Source organism: Moschus berezovskii, chromosome 5, assembly GCF_049115385.1.
Source record: "Moschus berezovskii isolate FMDL1 chromosome 5, NW_MosBer_1.0, whole genome shotgun sequence".
NCBI lineage: Eukaryota > Metazoa > Chordata > Mammalia > Artiodactyla > Moschidae > Moschus > Moschus berezovskii.
In genome coordinates, this window is record NC_142464.1 from 100465017 (window position 1) to 100491725 (window position 26709).

Consider the following 26709-nt stretch of genomic DNA (forward strand, 5'->3'; position numbering starts at 1 on the left):
GAGAAGCCGAGACAAAACAGAAGTAGAGGAGGTGACAAAAGGCATGGCCCCGCAGATTCCCAAAGGCCTGGACAGGTGCCCCATTAGACAGATACTTAATTAGATGTACTTTGAGACCCATTTGCCCCAAGTAAAAATAGTTTCCATATTTTGCCCTGGTTATTTATTTCAACAGAGTAGAACACCAATTCTGCCCTCAGATATTAGAGTTTCAATCAGTGGTTCCTTCTAACACAAACCACCCAGTTATCTGCATAGCACCTGAGTGACAGCTGGGCTTCCCTTGTGACTCAGCTCGTAAACAATCCACCTGCAATGCAGGAGACCTGGGTTCGATCCCTGGGTTGGGAAGATCCCCTGGAGAAGGGAAAGGTTACCCACTCCAGTATTCTGGCCTGGAGAATTCCATGGACTGTATAGTCCCTGGGACTTTCACTTTCACTTTGAGTGACAGTCAAGGCACTGTCACATGCATTGTCTTAGAGCCTTCATCCCTGCATCTGAGGGTGTCTGAAGGCTGAGGGGGGCCTCATGTTTCATCTCTGAACCACAGGCGGGACACATCTCTTGCTGCGTTGTGACTAATGTAGGAGTTGCCTTCAACTGTACATCACACCCCTGCAGCATTTCTTAATGAAAATTTTAAGCAAACAGAAAAATAGAGAAAAATGTTAAAATAAATACACTTTATAACAAATACCACTAGATAAATAAAATGTATATTTACGACTACAACTGAAGTTCTCAGTGTAATACTCCTGATTCTGATTTTTCTCTGCATCCCCAGAGGTAACCACTATCCTGAATTTGGGGTTTATCATTCCCATGCAGACCTCTATGCTTTTTTTTAAAAAAATAATTAATTTGGCTGTGCTGGGTCAAAGTTGGAATGTAGGATCTTTGCATTTTTAGTTTTGACATGAACACTTAGTTGTGGCATGCGGGATTTGGTTCCCTGACCAGGGATCGAACCAGAGCCCCCTGCATTGGGAGCACAGCATCTTAGCCACTGACCACAGGGAAGTTTCCACAGGCCTTTATACTTTTACCTACATACATACTCATAAACAACATGTGGCACTGTTTGTTATTTCTAAATGTCATTATAATAGTATACCATATTGTCTTTCTGAAATTTGTTTCTTCCTTCATCATTATATTTTTAAGATTTCTTGCATTAAAGTACATGGCTCTGGTTGCTATATTTTACTTTTTAAATGATATTCTACCATACAAAGATCCCATTTATTTATTTATGTTCTCCTTTTCATAGGCACTCAGATTGCTTTGGATGGAAGAAATTTTTACATATCAAGATATGGGGAAGTGATTTCAGTTTATACATGAATTAACTTAAACTTTATGCTAAAGAGAACAGCCTGTCTTATGGCCTGTTGAACATGCATGGTACATCTGCTTTAACCGTTAATCAAGAGAATGTATTTAAAAACCAAAATGGAGTAGCTGTGGTTCAGATATCCAGGAGGGAACTGGGTGACCACTGTGCATGTGGCTTCAGACACACTCCTGCATCACTGAAAACTTGAACTTCCTGAACTGCATTAAACTCAAGGACACCACTAGCTGTTCTCAAAACAGTATCTCCTAGCAGCGGTCAGCTGCAGCTTTGCAAGGTCAAGGTCTCCCCTTGCAACTAGGCAAACATTTCAGATCCCAGCCAACCCTTGTTTAACAAGCACCCTTACTTCTTGACAGGTCCAGTTATATTTCTTGATAAAACAACTCATGTAACTAACTGTAACCTTGAGGTTTTTGCTTTGTACGCCTCCCACATTTTGTAATCTGACAAAATACAATTCAAGTGCTCTCTCAGTTAGCGTTTCCTGGGCTACAGCCCTCAGTTTGGCTCAAGTAAAACTTTTCTATTCCAATTATAGATCGCTTATTGATTATTTCTGTCAACACTTCCAGTGTTTTCCTAACTACAATCGATGTGTAAATCTTCACATAGGTACCCTAGTTCTTCAGGCCAGGGAACCCATGTTGGAGAGACGTGTGTAACCATGGGGTTGGAGGTCTTTGGCGTTACTAAGCGCTGCCAAGTGGCTCTTCACAAGTGGTGGAACCAGATAAGAAGAAGTTTCCTCTGTGGCGAATCTTTAATAAGCCCTTCCTGCCCTCCTAGGTTTCCTTGTCTTACTCATTGCACTCAAACATGTTCTCTTTCTTCGGTCCTTCTGCAAATACTGACCAGGGAGAACAGCTGCCTGGAAGGTGACCGGCAGTCCGCTCCAGAGCTGGAAAGGGCCTGCACTGTGACACAGAGACTGGGGACGGAGAGGGAGTGAAAGAAGAGCCCTTTCTGAGGAGGATGAATAGCACTTGCGGCTAATTTAGTGCAAGAGATGAGGGAGGTTTACAGTGATTCTGACAGGGCTGGCTCGGGAGGTGCTCAACCGTGTGAGAGATCAGAGTCCCTTGGACTGCAAGGAGATCAAACCAGTCCATCCTAAAGGAAATCAACCCTGAATACTCTCTGGAAAGACTGAGGCTGAAGCTGAAGCTCCAATACTTTGGCCACCCGATGCAAAGAGCCGACTCACTGGAAAAGACTCTGATGCTGGGAAAGATTGAGGACAGAAGGAGAAGGGGGTGACAGAGGATGAGATGGTTGGATGGCATCTCCTATTCAATAGACATGAACTTGGGCAAACTCTGGGAGACGGTGAGGGACAGGGAAGCCTGGCATGCTGCAGTCCATGGAGTCATGGACACGCTTTGGTGACTGAACAGCAACAATAAATGAAAGCCAGAAGAACAGCCATTCTTGAGAATGTAGACACCACAGAGTCAAAGGTAACTTGGTGACGTCCAACCGAGGAGAAGTCTCATAAAAAGCCCTGCAGGAGTGTGTGGGAGAGGAAAGGGAGGCTGTGTGATCAGCTACTCATCTGAGCAGTGTGATGGTGAAGGGCGGAGAAGGAGAGGTAACGACAGGGAGATGGGAGTCAGGGTGTGGAGCAAGATGCCTTCCTCCCACGGAAAGGACTTCATCACGGGTGTCGGGAGCGAAACAGCAGGTGGGAGAGAGGGATAGATGCGGGCAAGTGTGAGCGGATACGCTCAACGGGAAGGTCAGCGCTCAGCAAAGACCTATGAACTCTGAAGTATGGACCACGGTATGATTTCTTTATCTTCCATGCAGCAACTGGAAGAAGACCAGAGCAAATTTCACACCTGATAGAGGATATCGTAATAATGAAGAGCTAATATTATTTACTGTGTGACAGGCCCTGGGCTAAGTATTTTATTAAAGTAACTCATTTATCCTCAAAACAACTCCCAAGGTAGGCAACTATTTCTGTCCTTACTTTATAAATGAGGACAGTGAGGCAAACAGTAAATAATGTTCCCAACGTTACACAGGTGTAAGTGGTGGAGCTGGTATTCAAACCAACACAGCTGGTCTGTGAACGGCGACACGTTCTCTTGTTTCTCAATATGCCATTATCGCTGGTCACTCATTAAGCATAAATATCCTCATCAAATAAGTGCAATTATATACATCCCTCATATTTTGGGCGGCCTTACAGTCAAAGAACTCACATTTCAAGTTCTTACCTGCAAAAATCAGATGGGAAGACGTAAAGGACTTCATCTTTGGTGATTAATGGGTGAAAAGAGTCTCCATCTGTTCCGTTGATCATATTGCACTCGTCTGCGGTCCACCAGTCAAGTGACCTGTCACAGGAAAACAAGAAAGGGTCCAGATGGTCACATTGGATTTTAGGCTATTTCTAAAGATATATTTATCTATTTATGTATTTTTGGCTTTGTTGGGTCTTAGCTGTGGTACAAGGACCCTTTGTTGCGGCATGTGGCCTCTCCAGTTGTGGTGCATGGGCTTAGTAGCGCCGCAGTATGTGGGGTCTTAGTTCCCAGACCAGGGGTTGAACACACGGCCCCTGTATTGGAAGGATTCCTAACCACTGGACCACCAGCAAAGTCCCTAGCCTTTTTTTTTTTTTTTTAATGGTCTGGACTTTTCAAGACCTAATTGGGAGTTGGCTACCCACAGAACCTTGTTCACATGCAGACACCAGGGTGATATTGGTTGGGAATTGGATCAAGACAGGGAAGAGCAGGGCCCTGATTTCTAAATATCAATTCTGACAGAGAAAACACTCAAACATCCTTCTTCCCTGCCTTCAAAACTGAGGATCTCCTGTAAAGGCTTAGAAATATCCACGTGCTTTAAGCACTGATCCAATTTGCCATTCACAACAGCTGTGTTCACAGCCAGCCCACAGTCAGATGAACTCTGGACAGACATGTTCAGGAAGATAATATTCTCGACAGATCATTAACTGTCTCCCCTCTAAACAGCTCTCTGATCCAAAATTAACAGAAGACTTCTCTCGGGTCACAAGAAAGCTTAATTTTGAATCTATTTTATACTCACTAAGAGCACAGTTACTTTGGCCACCTCATGCGAAGAGTTGACTCACTGGAAAAGACTCTGATGCTGGGAGGGATTGGGGGCAGGAGGGGAAGGGGACGACAGAGAATGAGATGGCTGGATGGCATCACCGACTCGATGGACGTGAGTTTGAGTGAACTCTGGGAGTTGGTGATGGACAGGGAGGCCTGGCGTGCTGTGATTCATGGAGTCGCAAAGAGTCGGACACGATTGAGTGACTGAACTGAACTGAAGAGCACAGTTGAGATAGCAGGTTTTTAAAAATTAATTCTTGAATAATGGTATAAAATGCAAAAGATAGGAAGGAATGGGCAAAAAACAGGAATTCTTCCAACTTCTGGTCAAGGTGAAATTCTAAATTCATGTATTAAGTGTCTCTTCCAAGTAAAATCTCAGAGCAGTGGTTGATAAACCATAAAAGGGAACATTTAAAAGGTCTATACTCTACTCAAGCACAAACATCTTTTTCGACAATGAAAGGTGATAAATGCCAAGTAACGAGAAGGCTAAAGCTGCTGGCCTACTGGGCTGCAGGTATGGAAGCCAAGAGAAAGATCTGCAAGTCTAGATTCTGAGGTTGGTGAGGATTAAAGGTGGTCCATCAAGGGCTTGAAATCAGGATCTAGGGCAGGGATTTTTTCTGCTCAGCAAGAGAGGCTGAAGAAAGCAAAGCTGAGTCGCAGGGAGGCAGAAAGCCCCAGACACCTTATAACCAGAACCTGGGCCAAGATGCCTGCTGATTTTTTGGCCAGATCTGTGATGTTGTTCAGTCGCTAAGTTCTGTCCGCCTATTTGCAATCCCATGGACTGCAGCACAGCAGGCTTCCTGGTCCTTCACTCTCTCCCAGAGTTTGCTCAAACTCATGTTCACTGAGTCAGTGATGATATCTAACTTTCTCATGCTCTAAATAATTGTGAGGTGGAGGTCTACCATGTATACTGGTTTGGGGGGTTACTGGGTGGACTACTGCATACCTGCTACCTAGGGAGAGGTGAGAGGATGGGTGGATAGTTGGATGGATGAGCGGATGGATAGATAACAGACTTACCAATGAAAATAATTCTGCAAGTTAACATTTCTTTTAACGAAAGCAACGTATGCTAAGAGATAGGCAACAAAATCAACAATGATAAGATGAATTCACTTTTGAAGAAATTAAAGTAACTGAACAATCTGGTTAATAAATAGCCTGTTTAGTATCCTCAAAGAGACAAATGAAAGAACAGCATCCTTCAAAAGGAACAGTAAACTACTAACAAATAAAAAGGGAAGAATAAAATAAGAGTTCAGTTCAGTTCAGTCACTCCGTCATGTCTGACTCTTTGTGACCCCATGAACCGCAGCATGCCAGGCCTCCCTGTCCATCACCAACTCCCGGAGTCCACCCAAACCCATGTCCATCGAGTCGGTGATGCCATTCAACCATCTCATCCTCTGTTGTCCCCTTCTTCTCCTGCCCTCAATATTTCCCAGCATCAGAGTCTTTTCAAATAAGTTGGCTCTTCGCATCAGGTGGCCAAAGTATTGGAGCTTTCAGCTTCAACATCAGTCCTTCCAATGAACACCCAGGACTGATTTCCTTTAGGATGGACTGGTTGGATCTCCTTGCAGTCCAAGGGACTCTCTTCTCTAGAGAGACCCAAGGAATAAAAAGTAGAAATCTTCAGAATAGAAACAGTTTCTGAAAGAAAAACTCTCTATTGGGATAAACTCTAGACTGTATATAGTTGGAAAGAACAGGCTAAATGAGATATTACTTCAAAGAATTTACACAGATATAATCTTAGGAAGATTAAAAATGAAAGGATCAAGGTACAGAGACTAAATCAAGAGGCTTCAATAAACGTTTAGTGGGAGTTTGGGGGACGGTAGTGAGAACAGAGTGAATAACAGAGAAGCAATAATTTAAGAGACAATTGTTGAAAGTTTTCCAAATTTTAAGAAAGATACAAGGCCTTAGATTTAAAGTATGCTCCAAGGGCTGAACAGAATAAATAAAATAAATTCAAATTTAGATTATGTTGTAGTAAAACTGCAATAAAGTCAAGGAAAAATATAATCAAAGTAAATGGAGTAGTATCTTCATAATTTTGAACTGTCAAACTAGAATTCTATACCAAACGAAAATCATTAAAAACTGAATGTGAAATAAAGACATTTTTAAATATGCAAAGTCTAAGAAAGTTTACCACCCACAGATCCTTACTGAAACAACTACTAATCGAGGGTTTCCCAACCTAGTATAGTCAAGCTTAGGTTTTTCCAACAGTCATGTATGGATGTGAGAGGTGAACCATAAAGAAGGCTGAGTGCGGAAGAATTGACGCTTTTGAATTGTGGTGATGGAGAAGACTCTGAGAGTCCCAAGGAGATCAAACCAGTCAATCCTAAAGGAAATCTACCCTGAATATTCATTGGAAGGACTGATGCTGAAGTTGAAGCTCCATTACTTTGACCAACTGATGTGAAGAGCCAACTCATCAGAAAAGACCCTGATGCTGGGAAAGATTGAAGGCAGGAGAAGGGGACAATAAAGGATGAGATGGTTGGATGGCATCAACGACTTAATGGACATGAGCTTGAGCAAGCTCTGGGAAATGATGAAGGACAAGGAAACCTGGGGCTGCAAATAGTCGGACACAACTTAGCAACTCAACAACAACAAACAACCCAGTAACATTTTGAGCCTGATGTATGGATGTGAGAGTTGTATTACAGAGAAAGCTGAGCACCGAAGAATTGACGCTTTTGAACTATGGTGTTGGAGAAGACTCTTAAGAGTCCTTTGGACTACAAGGAGATCCAACCAGTCCATCCTAAAGGAGATCAGCCCTGAGTGTTCATTGGAAGGACTGATGTTGAAGCTGAAATTCCAGTACTCTGGCCACCTGTTGCGAAGAGCTAACTCATTTGCAAAGACCCTGATGCTGGGAAAGATTGAAGGAGGGAGGAGAAGGGGACGACAGAGGATGAGATGGTTGGATGGTATCACTGACTCAATGGACATGAGTTTGAGTAAACTCCGGGAGTTGGTGTTGGACAGGGAGGCCTGGCATGCTGCAGTCATGGGGTTGCAAAGAGTCGGACACGACTGAGTGACTGAACTGAACTGATGGAATTCTCTGTAGGCGACTGTCTTGTACACTGCAGGATGTTTAGCAGCATCCCAGGACTCTACCCAGTAGATGCCAGTAGCGACCTCCAGTTGTGATGATATGCGTCCAGACATCACCCAGTGTCCTCTGGGGAGCAAAACTGCCCCTGTTTGAGAACCACTGTACTATTGATCTTCAGCAATAAGAAAACTAAACCCAAAGGGAAGATGTAAAAAGAAAAACACTGACAAATTAATAAAATATATTGGTATTTTAATTTACTATAAAAATAATGAACTTTTAAGTTATATTTGGCTTCCTAAAAAGGTGAAACAAGTTGTAGACAAGAATAACACAGAAGCTGTGTTAAGAAATGGGTAAAGGTATTGTTTCATTGGAAGAAAAAGATAATAGCTAACTTTAGATTCTGTTAGAAAAAAACTATTAAGTATAGTCTAAGGGTAGAATCGGAGAAGGCACTGGCAACCCACTCCAGTACTCTTGCCCGGAAAATCCCATGGATGGAGGAGTCTAGTAGGCTGCAGTCCATGGGGTTGCTAAGAGTTGGACACGACTGAGTGACTTCACTTTCCCTTTTCCCTTTCATGCACTGGAGAAGGAAATGGCAACCCACTCCAGTGTTCTTGCCCGGAGAATCCCAGGAACGGGGGAGCCTGGTGGGCTGCTGTCTATGGGATCGCACAGAGTCGGACACGACTGAAGTGACTTAGCAGCAAGGGTAGAATACACATAACCAGCTAAGGGTGAAAAAGAATGTTGAAATAAGTATAAATATATGAAATATCATTATATGGTAATTGTATCAGTAGTTACAACACATATATAGAAGCATTAAACTCTATTAAAAGACTGAAGAGAAAACAACAGATGGGCTTTAAAACAAGATCCAGCTTTATTACCTTTACAAGTAAATTTCTCTTAGCCTAGTACCTAGTCATCTAGTTATGCCTCCAAAGGCAACACTGTTTCCAGTTTCTTATATTCTTTCAAGGTTCTTATATCCTTGGGAATGAGTGTGTGTATGTGTATGTAAATATATGTGTATACACCTGGATATATGTGTTATAAGAAATTAAAAATTTTTTTTTAATTTAAAAAGTTTTTGTTTTATAGAAAATTGTAAAGATAATATTCCACACCAGTTTTCTTGCCTGTGTTTCTAGGAAGCTTTAAAGTAAATTTAATGTTCAAGAAGTAAATTCCTCTTACTACAGTCCCTGAATAATTAGCCTCCTTTTCCTTGAAGATTTCTAATTTCTGTGACCTAAAAAAATTATTTTGCTTTATGTGTGACTTAATTGCAAGCTGCCTCAGTTCCTTTCTGGAGAAATTTGGTTTTGGAGGTAGTTTGTTTATAAATTATAAATGTGAAATAATTTTGAAATTCTATAGCACTGAACTGAAATGTATTTCATCATAAAAGAAAGATACACAAGCAATGTACAATCACTAAATTAAATTAAAAAAAATCTCTTTCCTTCCCCCCAAACAGGCAGCAATTTGAAAAATATTTGCCCAGCAGCCACACATCACTCAATGTGGGTTCGATCCCTGGGTCAGGAAGATCCCTTGGAGGAGGAACCCACTCCAGTACTATGGCCTGGGAAATCCCATGGACAGAGGGCAGTCCATGGGGCTGCAAAAGAGTTGGACATGACTGAGCAACTAAACAACAACAAACAATAACAAGTGGAAGAGTGAAACTTTTCACCGGCTTGTGATTCATGCTTTAACCGTGAGAAACCTACATATCATTATACGGTAATTGAATACTAACACTAATAATTGTATACTAATACTAATAATTTAGTACTTAATCTTGCCCCAATCCTGATTTACAAAATAATAATTTTACATCTTTCAGTTCAGTTCAGTCACTCAGTCGTGTCCAATTCTTTGCGACCCCATGAATCACAGCACGCCAGGCCTCCCTGTCCATCACCAACTCCCGGAGTTCATTCAAACTCACCTCCATTGAGTCGGTGATGCTATCGAGCCATCTCATTCTCTGTCGTCCCCTTCTCCTCCTGCCCCCAATCCCTCCCATCATCAGAGTCTTTTCCAGTGCGTCATCTCTTCGCATGAGGTAGTCAAAGTGTTGGAGCTTCAGCTTTAGCATCAGTCCTTCCAATGCCACAACTGGGTATTGTTTTTGCTTTGGCTCCATCCCTTCATTCTTTCTGGTGTTATTTCTCCACTGATCTCCAGTAGCATACTGGGCACCTACTGACCTGGGGAATTCCTCATTCAGTATCCTATCATTTTGCCTTTTCATACTGTTCATGGGGTTCTCAAGGCAAGTATACTCAAGTGGCTTGCCATTCCCTTCTCCAGTGGACCACATTCTGTCAGACCTCTCCACCATGACCTGCCCGTCTTGGGTGGCCCCACATGGCATGGCTTAGTTTCATTGAGTTAGACAGGGCTGTGGTCTGTGTGATCAGATCAACTAGTTTTCTGTGATTTTGATTTCAGTGTGTCTGCCCTCTGATGCCCTCTCGCAATACCTACCGTCTTATTTTAGACTATATTATTTATATTATAGGATATTTTATATAATTATAGATTTTAATTGATATATTTTTTACCCAAAAATGATTGTGCTAATTTTTAAAAAAAATAAAGCAGAAGCGGACATTCAATTTAAATGAAAATTGAAAAAAATAATTATACTGATAAACCATTAGACTTACGTTTTTCCATTCCATTCCACAATCTTGGAAAAGTTAAGGTAATTGTCTTCTCCAGTTAGAAAAACATAGTCTCCATCATTAGTCCCATTTTTCTGAAAATAAGTGAATATGGTTATGTAAGATAACTGTGATGGTTCATTTTATGTGCTAACTTGGTTAGGCTATGGTGCCTAGTTGTTTGGCCAAACAATACTCTGTTATGTTGCTATACATTGTAGATGTGATCAGTTCAGCTTTAGTAAAGGAGATTACTGTCGATAATATACGTAGGCTCATTTAATCAGCTGAAAGCTTTAAAAGGAAAATCTGAGGTTTCCCGGGAGGAAAAAGAATTCTCTCCTCAGGACTATAGCATAGAAATCCTGCCTGAGTTTCCAGCCTGCTAGCCTGTCCCACGGATTTCTGACTTGTCACTTGGCAGCCCCCACAATCATATAAGCCAATTCCTTAATCCTGGGTTGGCTGGAAATTCATCTGGGTTTTCCCATAACATCCTAGGGGAAAAGCAAAATGAACTTTCTGGCCAACCCAACACAAATCCCTCAATAAATATACAAATCTTTATTGATTCTGTTTTTCTAGAGAACCCTAAATAATACAGTAACTAGCACATTTAATCTTTATGAAACTGCCCTAGTGGAACCTACATGCCTCATGAGACTGAACCAGAACTATTAGAATAGAGTGACTATTTGTTAAATCCCATATTGGCCGTATTATTACTTTATGGTTTTAAAAAGTATGAGCCCAATTAAATAATGGACAGAGAATTTGAAGAGACATTTCTCCAAAGAAATTATCCAAATAACCAATAAAAACATGAAAAGATGCTCAATATTAAATATTATAAGTTATTAGAAAAATGCAAATCAAAACCACAATGAGATACAACTTCATATCCATGAGGATGGCAATTTTTTAAAAAAGGAAAAGACCAAGTGTTGGTGAAGATGTGGAGAAACTAGAGCCTTTCCACACTGATGGTGTGAATGTAAAATGTGGCAGTTGCTATGGAAAACAGTTTGTCAGCTAGTCAAAAAGTTATACAGTGTTGCCATAAGACTCCAAAATTCCACTTCTATAATATACCCAAGAGAATTCTACTCCAAAATTTATATCTAATGGTCATACAAAAACCTGTACACAAATGTTCATAGCAGCATTATTCTTAATTGCCAAAAGTATAAATAAATCAAATATACATCAACTGAAAAATGGATAAACAAGTGTGGTATATCCGGACGACAGAATATTACGCAGCCATGAAAAAGAATGAAGTGCTGATATATGCTACAACATTCCATTCCATTTATATGTATGTCCACAATAGGCACATCTATATATAGAGAGGGTAGATTCAAGTTACCAGGAACTGGTGGGAATGAGGAATGAAGAGACTGCTAAGTCTGTGGGTTTTGGGGCAGGTGATGAAAATGTTCTGGAATTACACAGTGGTGGAAGTTGCACAACTGTGTGAATATAATAAAAGCCACTGAATTGTACACTTTTCAGTGCTGAATTTTATGTTAAGTGAATATCTCAATTAAAAAATAAAAAAAGCATAAATCCAGGGCCAGGACCTGACTATACTTGAATAGAAGAAAGTGATATTAATATAATTCTATTCTTCAACCAAAGTTTTCTTGAGTTGTATATTCTTTCCAGGTTACACTTCTTAATGGCACAGATACTCTGTACATTCTTATAAGTTCTTCACCTGGGACACAGTTTCGGTTTCCGGGAAATAGCACGGGTTACTCTGAAACATTTCAAATGTTTAACCACTTAACTTAGACCACATTTGAGTTAAGTGGAGGACTTCAAGAAGCAACATACACTCTTTTTTTTAGTATTTTTGTCTCTTTCCAGTCTTTTTTCTACAGAAAATTTGTTTATAGAACTTATACATATATATAGGTAATATACATATGTGTGGCATATATATACACAATTTTTATACCTATATACAATTTCTTTAGTTATGTGTATAACATATTTCCTGTATTATTAAAAGTTCTTCCTAGGTACAACTTAATGACTTCATATTAGGTGGAAATAATTTAACCACTTTCTTATTACTAAATATTTAGTTTAAAAATTTTTGCTATTATGAATAATGTATGTATATCTTTATGACTAAAAACTTTTCTGTGCTTTTATTTTCTAAATAGACCACTAAAGGTGATATTGCTAGATAAGAGAAGATTAACATTTTTAAAGCTTTTGAAACACATTAGCAAGTTGCTCAAGATCACTCAGTGGAAAGAGCAAGATACATCAATTTACATTCCTCAGATGCCTTTTGTTAAACTTTGCTTATTGGGTCGACAACAACGAAAAAGGGTTTTTTCTTTCTTTTTGCATTTCTGTATTCAGTGAGGTTGAATTCTTTTTTCATTCAATTATTTGCCTTAAAAAACATTCATACCCTTTGTGAATTCTCTTTTCATTATTATTATTTTTTTTTTTTTTGCCTACTTGGGTCCTTTTTGTCACAATATTATTTCACCAACTATGTCAGTATCTCAACACTGTCCACATACATAACAGTCACATTGTGTTCCACATATGAAGTTTTACATGACTTTAAGATATGAGAAGGGACCTCTCTTTGAGAGCAACAATATGAACATACAATAACTTAGAAGCATACTCACACAAAAGAATGTTGAACCCCCAAATTTTAAAAAGACATGTGTGTTACTTCTTGCAGTCCTCCAACTAACTCAAATGTAAGCTAAGTGGGTAAGCATTTAAATATTTCAGTCACTCAAACAGTTCTCCCCAGCTGTTACTGGCCTAAGAGTCAGACACAGAAAATCAATGCTTCCTTGTTACTCACTAGAACTTTTGTTGTTTGAAGACAAATAGGAATAAATAGGTTTTGTGTTATTGCAGTAGGGATGTGGGTTGGATACAAGAAACATATTACTGCAGGAGGTTGAGAAATGTTCTGAGAATAAGACATCATTCATACTGCTAGCATAATACAGGCATAATCCATCCATGCAATAGGACTGGCTGACCTCTCAAAGATACTTCCCAGCCACCATCATTTTATATAATACATCCAAGAATCCACACTCACTGGGAGGTGCTTGAACTCTTTTATGCCAAGGAAAACAGAGGTACCTTAAAATCAACAGGTACAGATATCCTGACTGGCTTTCCAGTATGCAACTAAGAGACACCCAGCCAGGTCTCTTGCTCTCAGGAGCTTTGTGCCAACACACTGTCTGTATCACCTCTTCCTACTCACTCTCACGTTCTGTCCCACCATTTAAAGATGAAACAACCAAATCATTTGATTGTTTCATCATTAAAGTCTTTGAAGGAAAAAATGTTCGATGGCCTTAACTAAGATTTTCTTCTTTAGTCACAAGGTGCAGTGGAGCAAGTGGAATGGTCTAGGGGATCAGAGGGATATGTGGTAGATATCACTGGGATTAAGGAAAGACTGGAGGCCAGGCTCAGACAGGTGCAGAGCAGTAGGTGCCAGCAAAGTCCACAAGCCCACGGTGTGTCCCAGTCTTGAATGAATGGCAGCCCAAGTGTGGACCTCTGTACTGCTGGCGATAGAGTCAGTATTTGGCTAGAGCAGATAAAAAACTGAACAAGAAACACCTTTGCCTTTTTAAAAACAACACCAGAGAGAGTTTATTTGGCTCCAAAATGGAAACATATACCAGTCGTTCATATTATTAGTAATTCAGGGTCTTCTTTTCTGAGTGAGTCACAGAAAAGAAAAAACCAGTTCCTGAAATGCCTGTTGCAATTTATGGTTTGCAAAGCACTTTTGTGGACTCTCATTTTGGCTATTTCAAACAAGCTTTGAAGTGTGGATACCTTTAGTCTCAGGTTACAAATGATGAAACTGAGGTTCAGAAAAGTCCCTTGGTTATTAAATTAAAGAGTCAGGACTTGGATCCAGACCCTCTGAGTCGATGTCTTGTGCTCTTTTCCTGAATGTGGGAAATCCATGCCAGGTACTAATCCAAATGAGCAATGCTAGGGTTTTTCACTAATGAGGTTTTATAGAGTTACAGTGGAAGCAGAGAAAGAAGAAAAAATAAAGTAAATCAACACATTCTTCCCAAGGGAAAGCAAAAGTACCAATTTCTTAAATCAGCCTGTAAATGTGAATTACATTTTTAACAGGTATTTAAGGATATTAGCTATAAGTCTGAGGCATGCACGCATGCTAAGTTGCCTCAATCATGTCCGCCTCTTTGTGACCCCTTGGACTGTAGCCCACCAGGTTACTCTGTCTACAGGATTCTCCAGGCAAGAATACTGGAGTGGGTTGCCACGCCCTCCTCCATGGGATCTTTCTGACCCAGAGATCAAACCCACACCTCTTATGTCTCTGCATTGGCAGGTGGGCTCTTTACCACTAGTGCCACCTGGGAAGCCCCATAAGTCTGATGAAATCAGTGTAAAAACAAAGATCAAGCTATACAAAGAAAATTATCAGAGAAATACTGAAGTATGAGGAACAGAATCTACTTGGCAGATGGGTGGTAGCCTTTGTATCTCTCTGTAGGGAGTGTCCCTGAAATTATTTCTAGACAGGGGTTTAGTCACAATTTAACAAGAAATCAGTGCTTCCTCTGGTCCCATGGAAGCTGGGCTCCTGTCAGATGGAACCTTCCAGGGAACATCGATTGGGTCTGCTTGCCCAGAGTGAGGGATTTAGGGTTGGTGGGACCCTAGTCCTAGGACCCTCCTCCTCTTGTGAAGGTAATATCTAAAAGTTGTTTACCATTTTGTTTGAATAGTTTTTAAGTGTTATATATCCCTGACAGTACAGGGGCTGTTACCACCATTTACCAAGTGAAATGCTAAGAGATTACAGGGTGAGGTGATATTCTTCAGCAGTTAGAGCCAGAGAATAACCACAAATTTAAAGATGGGGAAATTAATCACAATTACATATCCTGCCCTGAACTTATCCTCTCTTCCTGAGTTTAAGTTTGTCATTTACCAACCTTTCAACTATCCATTTTACTCAAGTTTTTTTTTTGGGAGCGGGGCAGGGGGATGCAGACTTTAATTGCTTTTAGGTGGCACTAGCAGTAAATACGGAGGAGCCTAGTAGGCTGCAGTCCATGGGGTCACTACGAGTCAGACATGACTGAGCGACTTCACTTTCACACACTGGAGAAGGAAATGGCAACCCACTCCAGTGTTCTTGCCTGGAGAATCCCAGGGATGGGGGAGCCTGGTGGGCTGCCATCTATGGGGTCACACAGAGTCGGACACGACTGAAGTGACTTAGCAGCAGCAGCAGCAGCAGTAAAGAACCCACTTGCCAATGCAGATGTGAGACACGCGGGTTCGAACCCTGGGTCGGGAAGATCCCCTGGAGAAGAGAGCAGCAACCCACTCCAGTATTCTTGCCTGGAGAATTCCATGGACAGAGGAGCCTGAAGGGCTACAGTCCATGGGGTTGCCATGAGCTGGACAGGACTGAGCAACTAACACTTTTTACTTTCAGTTTATTTCAAGCTCAGGCAGTTAATAACATATACTTCAAATAATAATTACTTGAATGCTGATATTTTTGGTTTGCTCAGTTGTGTCCGTCTCTTTGGGACCCCATGGACTACACAGTCCATGGGATTCTCCAGGCCAGAATACTGGAGTGGGTCGCCTTTCCCTTCTCGAGGGGATCTTCCCAACCCAGGGACTGAACCCATTGCAGGCAGATTCTTTACCAGCTGAGCCACCAAGGAAGCCCAAGAATACTGAAGTGGGTAGCCTATCCCTTCTCCAGTGGATCTTCCCGACCCAGGAATCGAACCAGGATCTCCTGCCTTGGAGGTGGATTCTTTACCAGCTGAGCTACCAGGGAAGCCCATTTTTTTGGTTACAAATCAAAGTAAATAAAATCTGCAAAGAAATGATGCAAAATTCCACTTATAAGCTAAATAAATCATAGGTGGGAGGCACATGGAGTTTCAAATTATCCAACATCTTTCACAAATGAGATTTCTGAAAATATAATAAGTACTTCGCATCCCTAACGTATGATCACATCCCTATTTAGCTTCTCATTTGCCTTTGTCAGGCTGATCCATAGGTTTAGTCTCTAAGCCATCGAAACAAGACTTGACATTGATTACTCATATTTATGACACTTTGAAAGACTAATGGCAGAGCCCCACTTCATACATGTTTTCACACTCATTCAAAGTCGGTGCTCGTAGCATGTTGAAACTGTGGGGGAAGTTTTTCTTCCCCTACGAAAGCACTTTCTTATTTTTCATATACTCTACAAGAGATTGAGAATGCCAAGCAATTCACCCAAAGTGAAGATATAATCTGGCTTGGAATGCCCTCCTCTTCAGCTGAACACACAGTTTCTGAAAAGAAAAATCAACTTACCCCATAAAACAGGCCAAAATAGGGAGAGACGTCGTGTTTGAAAGCGTTGATGAGGGATAGGATTTCATCTTTGTAACCCCAGAGCAGTTCATCCACCGTGTGGACCACGAAGAGCTTCTGCTGATAGGCCCTCAGCAGGGCCTCGATGAGGTTCCGGAGTAAGGGCAGCCGGGTCCATTCCATGGCGGTCTGAGGAGCACAGGCAAACTGAGGCAGCTGTGTCTGCACCCCACCCACCTACTGCCCCTTCAGCAAAAGGGGCTGCAGACCTAAACGTAAGTATTGAGATCAAACAGCTGAAAAATCAGCCAGTGGGCTCCTCTCTGGCTGAGCGTGAAGAATAAATCTCTTCACTTGTCCTTTCTTAGTATTACATTTTGTAAATGCGATCCTCACTTGCAACCCAGGAACTGCAGAAAGGGAATAACTCTTGCAGTGCATTGGCATCTTTGCCACAAGGTGGCACCATTTTCCTCCTGATCAGGGCTAGAGGCTGGGGGCGCCCCCATCAGGCAGCTGGGCTGGGCCTGATCTGAGGTCTAATACTTTCCAGGTCCTGGGTCCACCATAATTGTCCAGGCGCGTATGTAGTAAGTAGTCACCTAGGAGTTAGAATGGGAGCCTCCAAGGGAATGAGTAGAAGTTTCTTGGGTCTCATGTATTTTTATCAGCTATAATTGCTGTTAAAAACAGAGCCCAATAAATCATACTAGGTTGTCTTCAACAGCCCAGTCTCTGCTATTTAAAAGGAGGTGGGGGAAAGTCAATACATATTTTGAGGATTAAAAAAAATCCATGATAGGAAGCTAAATATGTACACACTACTATATTTAAAATGGAGGATGGGAGGGGAGTTTGGAGGAGAATGGATACACGTCTGTGTGTGGCTGAGTCCCTTCACTGTTCACCTGAAACTATCACACTATTAACCAGATATACCTCCATACAAAATAAGCTAAAAAAAAAAAAAGTAGCAAGCAAATTCTATTGCCAGAGTTTCTGAACAAAAACAAGAGGGAAAATAAACACTTTAAATATGATCAGCTACCTTCCAAAATCCTAGAGACACGCTTATTTGCACAAGTCTGATCCTGAACACAAAGGAAGAAACTGAAAAAAAAAATCTTAAAATTTGCACTTTGTCACCATTTGAAGAGACCACATTTGAAAGACCTCAGAAAAAGTCTAAAATGAACTTTAAAGAATGGAAGGGGAAATATATACACACACACACACACACACATATATACACATATTACAAAATTACAATATATACATATTAAATATATATATATATACAGCTACATATATAACTTAATAGCTCCTAAAAGTCCTTGGACTGCAAGGAGATCCAACCAGTCCATCCTAAAGGAGATCAGTCCTGGATGTTCATTGGAAGGACTGATGCTGAAGCGGAAACTCCAATACTCTGGCCACCTCATGCAAAGAGTTTACTCATTGGAAAAGACTCTGATCCTGGGAGGGATTGGGGGCAGGAGGAGAAGGGGATGACAGAGGATGAGATGGTTGGATGGCATCACCAACTCGATGGACATGAGTTTGGGTAAACTTCGGGAGCTGGTGATGGACAGGGAGGCCTGGCGTGCTGCGATTCATAGGGTCGCAAAGGGTCAGACACAACTGAGCGACTGAACTGAAATGAACTGAAAAGTAAAACTGTAATGGACTTGGCTTAGCTTTTTCCTTTCTTCTAAAATCCACAATAATGAGATTTAAAATGCCTGCTTACCAATGCAGGAATATTTAATGTTCTAAGTAAGTCAATTTTCGGGTCTCCAACAGATTTGTCTCGTTCAAAAACATAGGCCTTGTTGCTCACAGCGGATATTGTTGTTCCATTATCTCCAAATTGAATATCGTCCTTGTTTCTGAGTTCCCTAAAAGAAAGAAAAGGATCTTGTTTGAAAATAGGCAACACTTTGTTAGGTAATACACTTTTCATTTCTTTCATCATCAAAGTTATTTTCAATATAACATTCTCAGTATACTGGGAGAAACTGCAGATACTGACCCCCCTAAACACTGGAGATTCCAGCTATAATGTGGGAAGGAAATAAGACCCCAGAAAGAGTCAAAAACCTGTTGCTTTCCTTCTTTTCCCCCATAATTTGGAAAAGCAAAATGCGGTTACTTTGACAATCAAAGTAGGCAATCAAAGCCAATAACTCCCTCTGAGGTTATAGTTTGGTTCCAAAACATTTTCAGAGTTTTCAGTTCATAGATTCAGTTTCCATTTCAATATGTCTACCAGTGTCTTTTTATTTCTAAGTTGAATTCAATTGAAAATTAATTTAACAAAATGAATGTCCAAGGGTTAGTCAATTAGAGGAGTTCACTCCTGTTTTTGATATCCAGTTCAGCCTGGTTCAGGAGAGTGCCCCCAAATGAGGTACTGGCTAAGTTGGTAGGAAGTGCCTATTGCCAGGCCTGGGATTAGGGTGAGGGAAATGATGTACCTGTCTTGGGTACAAAATGTAAGAAGGGCCCAAACACTCTGTAATCAAAATATATTAATATTTGAATGCAATTTTAAAAATCAAAATTAATGCCAAAAATTCACGATGACCAAAATATCAGAATTTTACATAAAAACAGGACTGATGTTTTGTTCTTTAAATGCCTCATGCCAGTCGTGAACCTCTCTGGTCCACAGTAGATGGTCATTAAATTCCCACGTTTTTCCTTCTCTCCCATGGCTGCGTACTATTCTTCCTGTTCCATCTAGGGCTGTGCGGTCTTACCTGGTAGGCCTGTGTCTGCTGAACATTTGAACTGGGGCTAATTGAAACTGAAATGTGTTGTAAGGGTGAGATACACACCAGATTTCAAAAACAGTACCAAAAAAAAAGGAATGTAAAATATCTCAATGTTTTAATATCGATTACATGTTAAAAAGATACTATTTTATTCTGTTTATTTTTAAACTGAAGTATAGTTGCTGTGCAATATAAGTTACAGGTTTACAATATAGCGATTCACAATTTTAAAAATCAATTTATAGTTATTATAAAGTATTGGCTACATTCCCTGTGTTGTACAATATAACCGTGTACCTTATTTTATACCTAATAGTGTGTACCTATTACTCCCCTACCCTTAGCCTGGCCCTTCTTCCCTCACCACTGGTAACCACTAGTTTGTTCTCTGTATCTGTGAGTCTACTTTTTTTTTGCTATATTCACTAATTTGCTGTATTTTTCAGATTCCACATAGAAGTGATATCATACAGTAATTTACCTTACTCTGACTTATTTCACTTAGCATAATGCCCTTTAAGTACATCTACGTTATTGCAAATGACAAAATTTTGTTCTTTTTTTATAGCTGAATAGTACTCAATTGTATATGTGTATGTTTGTGTGCGTGTATACATACCACATATTTATCCATTCAGAAATGATACTATTTCAGAATGAGTAAAATAAACATATATTATTTAAATTAATTGCATGTTTCTTTTTACTTTTTTGAATGTGGTTACTAGAAAAATCTAAAATACATATGTGATTCACATTATATTTCCATTCAGTTCAGTTCAGTTGCTCAGTCGTGTCCGACTCTCCGCGACCCCATGAATCACAGCACGCCAGGCCTCCCTGTCCATCACCAACTCCCGGAGTTCACTCAAACTCATGTCCATCGAGTCGGTGATGCCATCCAGCCATCTCATTCTCTGTCGTCCCCTTCTCCTCCCTCCCCCAACCTTTCCCAGCATCAGAGTTTTATTCAGTGAGTCAACTCGTTGCATGAGGTGGCCAAAGTATTGCAGTTTCAGCTTTAGCATCAGTCCTTCCAATAAACACCCAGGATCGATCTCCTTTAGAATGGACTGGTTGGATCTCCTTGCAGTCCAAGGGACTCTCAAGAGTCTTCTCCAACACCACAGTTCAAAAGCATCGATTCTTCGGCGATCAGCTTTCTTCACAGTCCAACTCTCACATCCATACATGACCACGGGAAAAACCATAGCCTTGATTAGACGGACCTTTGTTGGCAAAGTAATGTCTCTGCTTTTTAATATACTATCAAGGTTGGTCATAATTTTCCTTCCAAGGAGTAAGCGTCTTTTAATTTCATGGCTGCAATCAGCATCTGCAGTGATTTTGGAGCCTAAAAAAATAGAGTCTGACACTGTTTCCACTGTTTTTCCATCTATTTCCCATGAAGTGATGGGACCAGATGCCATGATCTTTGTTTTCTGAATGTTGAGCTTCAAGCCAACCTTTTCACTCTCCTCTTTCACTTTCATCATTGAACAGAGCTAATTTAGAGTTTATAATTCCGACACAGGCATTGGGCAACAGGGTTACTCACCGCCTCCTCCAGAGGCCTTTCCTGACCACAGTCACAAGCTGGGTTTCTCATCCCTATACCACACCTCTGGCACTCAGTCATAAACTGCTTAATGACATCATTTAGATTGTAAATGAAAATCTTAATATCGCAGGTAAATTGTAAGTAAGTCTTTTTTTCCCTTGGAAAAGGGTATCTGGATAATTTTAATGCTTTACTATAAATCTGAAAACTGTTTTGAAGACTCTCAAATATAATCATTTCATCACTTAATACAGTCATTGATCAAAGACAGCTCTGTGGGGTTTCTCTGGTGGCTCAGCTGGTAAAGAATCTGCCTGCCAGTGCAGGAGATGCGGGCTTGATCCCTGATCCATAAGGAAGATCCAGAAGTTGCTCCCTGTCTTGGAGCAACTAAGCCCGTGCACCACCACTAGTGAACCTGTGCTCTAGTCCCAGGAGTCACAACCACTGAAGCCTAGCAGGCCTAGAGCCTGTTCCTGGAAACAAGAGAAGCCACCGCTATGAGAAGCCAGCGTGCCACAACTAGAGAGCAGCCCCTGCTTACTGCAATCAGAGAAAAGCCCTAATAGCAATGAAGACCCAACACAACCAATATAAATAAATAAAATTAAAAAACAAAAAACCAGCTCTGTGATGACCTGGAGAGGTAGGATGAGAGTTTCAAAGGGAAGGGATCTATGTATACATACAGCTGATTCACACAGTTGTACAGCAGAAATGAACACAACATTGTAAAGCAATTATCCTACAATTTAAAAAAAAGAGGGGGTGGGAAGGAAAAGAAATCAGTATGCCTCTTAAACCTGTTCTAGATTTTACAATAAAGAGACAAGCAAACCAGAAACAAATGCTTACCTACACAGGCATGAAAGTAGACGAGTCTCTGTTCCTCTCTAGCACTAAACAGCAAGTTATGCACAGTAACATAAATATCTGAGACTGCACAGCTCTTCCAAAGGTTTGACCACACAAGGCTTTTTGATTTCACAGAGGACTCTTGAGAGTCCCTTGGACAGCAAGGAGATCAAGCCAGTCAACCCAAAAGGAAATCAACCGTGAATATTCATTGGAAGGACTGATGTTGAAGCTCCAATACTTTGGCCACCTGATGGGAAGAGCCAACTCACTGGAAAAGACCCCGATGCTGGGAAAGATTGAAGGCAGGAGGAGAAGGGAATGACAGAGGATGAGATGGTTGGATGGCATTATCGACTCAATGGACATGAGTTTGAGCAAACTCAGGGAGATAGTGAAGGACAGGGAAGCCTGGCGCGCTGCAGTCTGTGGGGCTGCAAAGCATCAGATGCAACTGAGCGACTGAACAATAACAACTTAAAACTACCTGGTATGGTCCCTGCTACTTAGAAGCTGATAATTAATCCTACTGATGTCAAAGGCCCAGGACAGCACAGGCTCAGAATACAGTTTACTATTTGCTAATCACAATGATAGTCCAGGTCACTCAGAAAAGGTTGAGTTATGCCCCATGAATTATTTTAATATGGCAGGAAAATAAATGATTGATTTGAGATTACTTCATTTAAAACCATTTTTTAAGAAGTTTTTACTTTTTAAAACAAACAACAAAAAAAATTTTTTTTAAACTCCTGAAGGTTCAGGCAAAAACCTCACCTCACAGAAGGCAAACAATATGCCTGAGATCAGGAAATCAAAAGGAAAAATTTTAATCAGTTGAAAAACTAACATCTCTGCCACATCTAATTTCTCAGAGGTGTTGGATAAACTAGATACATTCAATATCACCACATAATCCTATCTCCCTTGTCATTTCTGTCCTCCATCCACCCAAGGCTCTCTGTGGAGGATTCCTGTAAGTGGCTGAGCACACGGGGTAGAGTGCGGGTTGAGATCTGACTGCCAGGCTTTGCATTTAATCCTGGCTTCGTGCCTTGGTTTCCTCATCTATGAAATGGAAATAATAGCATCCCTTTCTTGTAAGGCAGGCTTTCCTGATGGCTCAGACGGTAAAGAATCCGCCTGCAATGCAGAAGACCCGGATTTGATCCCTGGGTCGGGAAGATCCTCTGGAGAAGGGAATGGCTACCCACTCCAGTATTCTTGCCTGGAGAATTCATTCCATGGACAGAGGAGCCAGGGGCGGGGCGGGGCACAGTCCATGGCCTCGCTAAGAGTTGGACATGACTGAGCGACTAACACTCTCACTTTCCTTGTAGGGTTTGTCATCCAGTCAGAACACTACTGAGCACATACTAAGTGCTTTAGGGAACATCAGCTTCTAGTACCCCACGGGAGGCGGGCTTGTGCTAAGCTCTCCAGATGCAGAGATGCTAAGACCTGGGTGCTGTCCTCAGAGAATCGAAGGCAGGGCACAGCAAGCTGCTGTTTACAGAGCTACCTCACAGGTAGAAAGAGCTCTGAAGCTGACCCCAAGGTGTCAGGTCAGAGGAGAGGCAGCGACTGGAAAGGGCGCCCCGAGGGAACGCGGGGCCTGAGCGCACTTAGTTCTGGAAGGAGTCAGCTCCCCCAGGGTGGGAGGGTGACGGGGCTTCCGAACAGAAGCAGAGCGAGAACAGGCAGGCGGCACCACATAACCGTACAGGATGTGTTTCTCAAGTGGAGGGTGAGCACTCTGCAGTGGGGCGGAAGGTTACACCCTGCGGCGGCAGTTCAGAAAGAGCAGCCCGCAGCCTGGGGCGAGGCTGGGAAGGGCGGTGCGGCCAGGGCCGGTGGGCGGGCCCGGGAGACAGGCCAGAGTCCGGGTCTGAGCCGCGCGGTCCGGAAGCTTCTGTCCCCACTGCCTAGGTCAGCCGGGTTAAAGACTGAAAACCAGAGCGGGACAAAGAGAAAAAGCACTGGTTCCAGGGTGGGGGTAGCCCATGTGTGTTAGAGGTGTACAAGAAACAGCTTTACTCTTGAAGATGGAAATGTTCCCCCATCATCCAAGTGCTACCCTGACTCCGCTGGCTCACCAGGACTGCACGTGCATTTAAAGCCCACCTGGTCACTTCCTTTTTGTACAGGATAAAAAGGCAGATATTTTTCTTTTGATTTTTTAAAAAACCTGATTTAGCTAAAGCTATTTCTATTTTGAGAAAAAAAGATATCAGAAAAGAGCAAGTCAGGTTTATGAAAAAGAGAGAAGCATTCTCTTAAAATAATGGAAACAATAACCATGGCATTTAAATTTTTTCTATCATCTCTTTGGCATTTATATAGTTTGGCTCAGAGTTGAGGTAAGGACCAAAGGAATAACAGAACAGCATTTGAAACTTTAAATAGAATTCCTACCTTGGCTAAACTGCAAGGAAACAATTAAATTCATTAGAAATTAAATGTGGGGGGAAAAAAAGAATACAAGAAAATAGACTCAACCCTTTGGAGGAAGTATGACTTTTCAAGCTCAGAAATGATAGAAATGTTCATTAAAGAAGAGATGTAAATTTTAAAAAGGCAAACAATAGAGAAGCAGTTGCCACAATTATAACAAAGGATTAATATCATTACTATATAAAAAGTTTATAAGTGCCATGAACACACCCAGTTTCCCAGATAGGAAAACTGGGAAAGGACAAGAACTAACAAAGTGGAAACACAACTGGTTGGCAAACATGAGAACATTCAATCCACGCGGTAATCAAAGGATGGAATAAGAACGGACCAACATGTCTAAGAAGTGAGTGGGGAAGTGTAGTAATATATTCCTTCTATCTCTTGAGTATTCTCACAAAATGTATTGTGTAAACAAGACAAAGACACACGTGGGAAAATACCTATCACGTAATATTAGGTGAGTAGAATATACATGTATGTATATGAACATGCTTCCCAGGTGGTGCAGTGGTAAAGAATCTGCCTGCCAATGCAGGTAGATGCAGGCAACTTAGGTTTGATCCCTGGGTTAGGAAGGTTCCCTGGAACAGGAAACAGCAACCCACTCCAGTATTCTTGCTTGGGAAATTCCAAGGTCAGAAAAGCCTGATGGGCTCCAGTCCATGAGGTCACAACGAGTCGGACACAACTGAGTGACTGAACATGCACACACGCACATGAACATAAAGAATAACCATGCAAAAGTGAAACCCATTCATGGAAAAACGAGAATATATCCATTAGCACTGGTTATCTTTGAGACAGTGAAACCATGGAGGGTAGCAGTAGTTTTTTTAATTTACTGTGCTTTCAACTTTATCTTTGCTGCTTATATGTATTATTTTTATAATATAAAATATAGTTTACACTTTTAAAGGTAATGCTGTATCTGATATTGTACATGTTGATTACTTTATAATTCAATATAACTTAATGGTGAGTGAATTAAAAAAAAAAAACTTATGAAATACTTATCCCTCACATCTTTTTCCTTACTATCAAAGCAGTAATACGACCTTATAAAATAAATTAACAATCCAAACAGCAAAGCTCATAAAGGAAAATAGGAGATACTTATCCAGATATTGTAAATTTAGCAACTACATCTTAGAAACATGAAAATGACTTGAGAGGGACTTTGGACAAATTAATTTTTAAAATGTTTGAAATGTCAAAGAGTAGGCAAAATAGAAACAGAAACCTAACAAAATGAAAAACCTCAAAAAGGATGCAAAAGTCACTGAATACACAAATTTAGGCAAATAGGTCACTAAGCAATAGGATCACAAGGCAAATTAACTTTGTGTCAACAGACCTGTCCCAGGACTGCTCAATCCACAGCTTAATAAAAATGTGAAAAACACGTACATTCCTTAAACCAGACTGACTTTTTTTTAATCTACATATGGAATTTCCACCATATTTTCCCACAAACATTAATATTCTGGACTCACGACTATATGACAACTTTGGGAAACATAACACCGTAAACTGTGTCCAATCAATCAGTCAAGCCTGGCACTGCCCAGCGTGGTCTCCCCCACCACACGGACTCCCACCCCCAGACCAGTTCACACTGACCAGTGGGGGACCACAAGGCCTTCCCTTCTCTGCAGACACACAACTGACTCAGTTAGGAGGGAACCTGTGCAACTAACAAATGGCTGGGGGCAGGGTTGCGGGGTGGGTGGGTAGAGCTTCCGGAAAGTTGTCTCTCCTGTGTAGGGAAACAATGGCAAATTCACAAGTGACAGAGATCAGATCCACTAAATGATAACAAAAGCCCATTAGAGGGGCTGAAGGCACATCCTTTGCACTCTTGCAGGGCATCGGTGGTGTCTTAGGGCTTCCCAGGTGGTTCTAGTGGTAAAGAACCTGCCTGCTAATGCAGGAGACATAAGAGATTCGGGTTCAATCCCTTGGTGGGGAAGATTCCCTGTAGGAGAACCCACGGCAATCCCCTCCAGTATTCTTGCCTGGAGAATCCCACAGGCAGAGGAGCCTGAAGGGCTACAGTCCACAGCGTCACAAAGAGTCGGACACGACTGAAGCCACTGAGCACCGTTGTGTCTTACTCGTTATCACTATTAAGATACTACTTATCAGTGCCAGACAATGGTCCTTTAAATTGAAGAAACTTCTAAACTGGTAAATTTTTAGGGGGCTCGTATTATAAATGGCTGTTTTCTTAGTGCCCATGAAAAGAGCAAATTAAAAGGGAGATACAAAATATATAACTTAAGAATTCCCGTATTTTAAAACTATTTGGAAAGCCTTATTTGTGGTCATGGCTTTCCCTTGATGGGTCTTTAGGTTACTAATAAAAATATTAGGTTAATTAACATTAACCGGGTTAATTAACAAGGGAATAGGAAATGCTGA

General features: G+C 41.2%; 1 protein-coding gene across 1 annotated transcript in view; it reads right to left on the reverse strand.

Annotated features, from left to right (window-relative positions):
- Positions 1 to 26709, reverse strand: part of SCARB2 (scavenger receptor class B member 2) — an 81240-nt gene that overhangs the window by 16629 nt on the left and 37902 nt on the right. The window contains exons 3-6 of the mRNA XM_055434034.2: positions 18389 to 18536; positions 16639 to 16827; positions 10252 to 10343; positions 3583 to 3702 (exon numbers count right to left, since the gene is read on the reverse strand). Of these exons, the coding sequence (XP_055290009.1) occupies positions 3583 to 3702; positions 10252 to 10343; positions 16639 to 16827; positions 18389 to 18536 (549 nt within the window). The remainder of the gene's footprint in view (positions 1 to 3582; positions 3703 to 10251; positions 10344 to 16638; positions 16828 to 18388; positions 18537 to 26709) is intronic.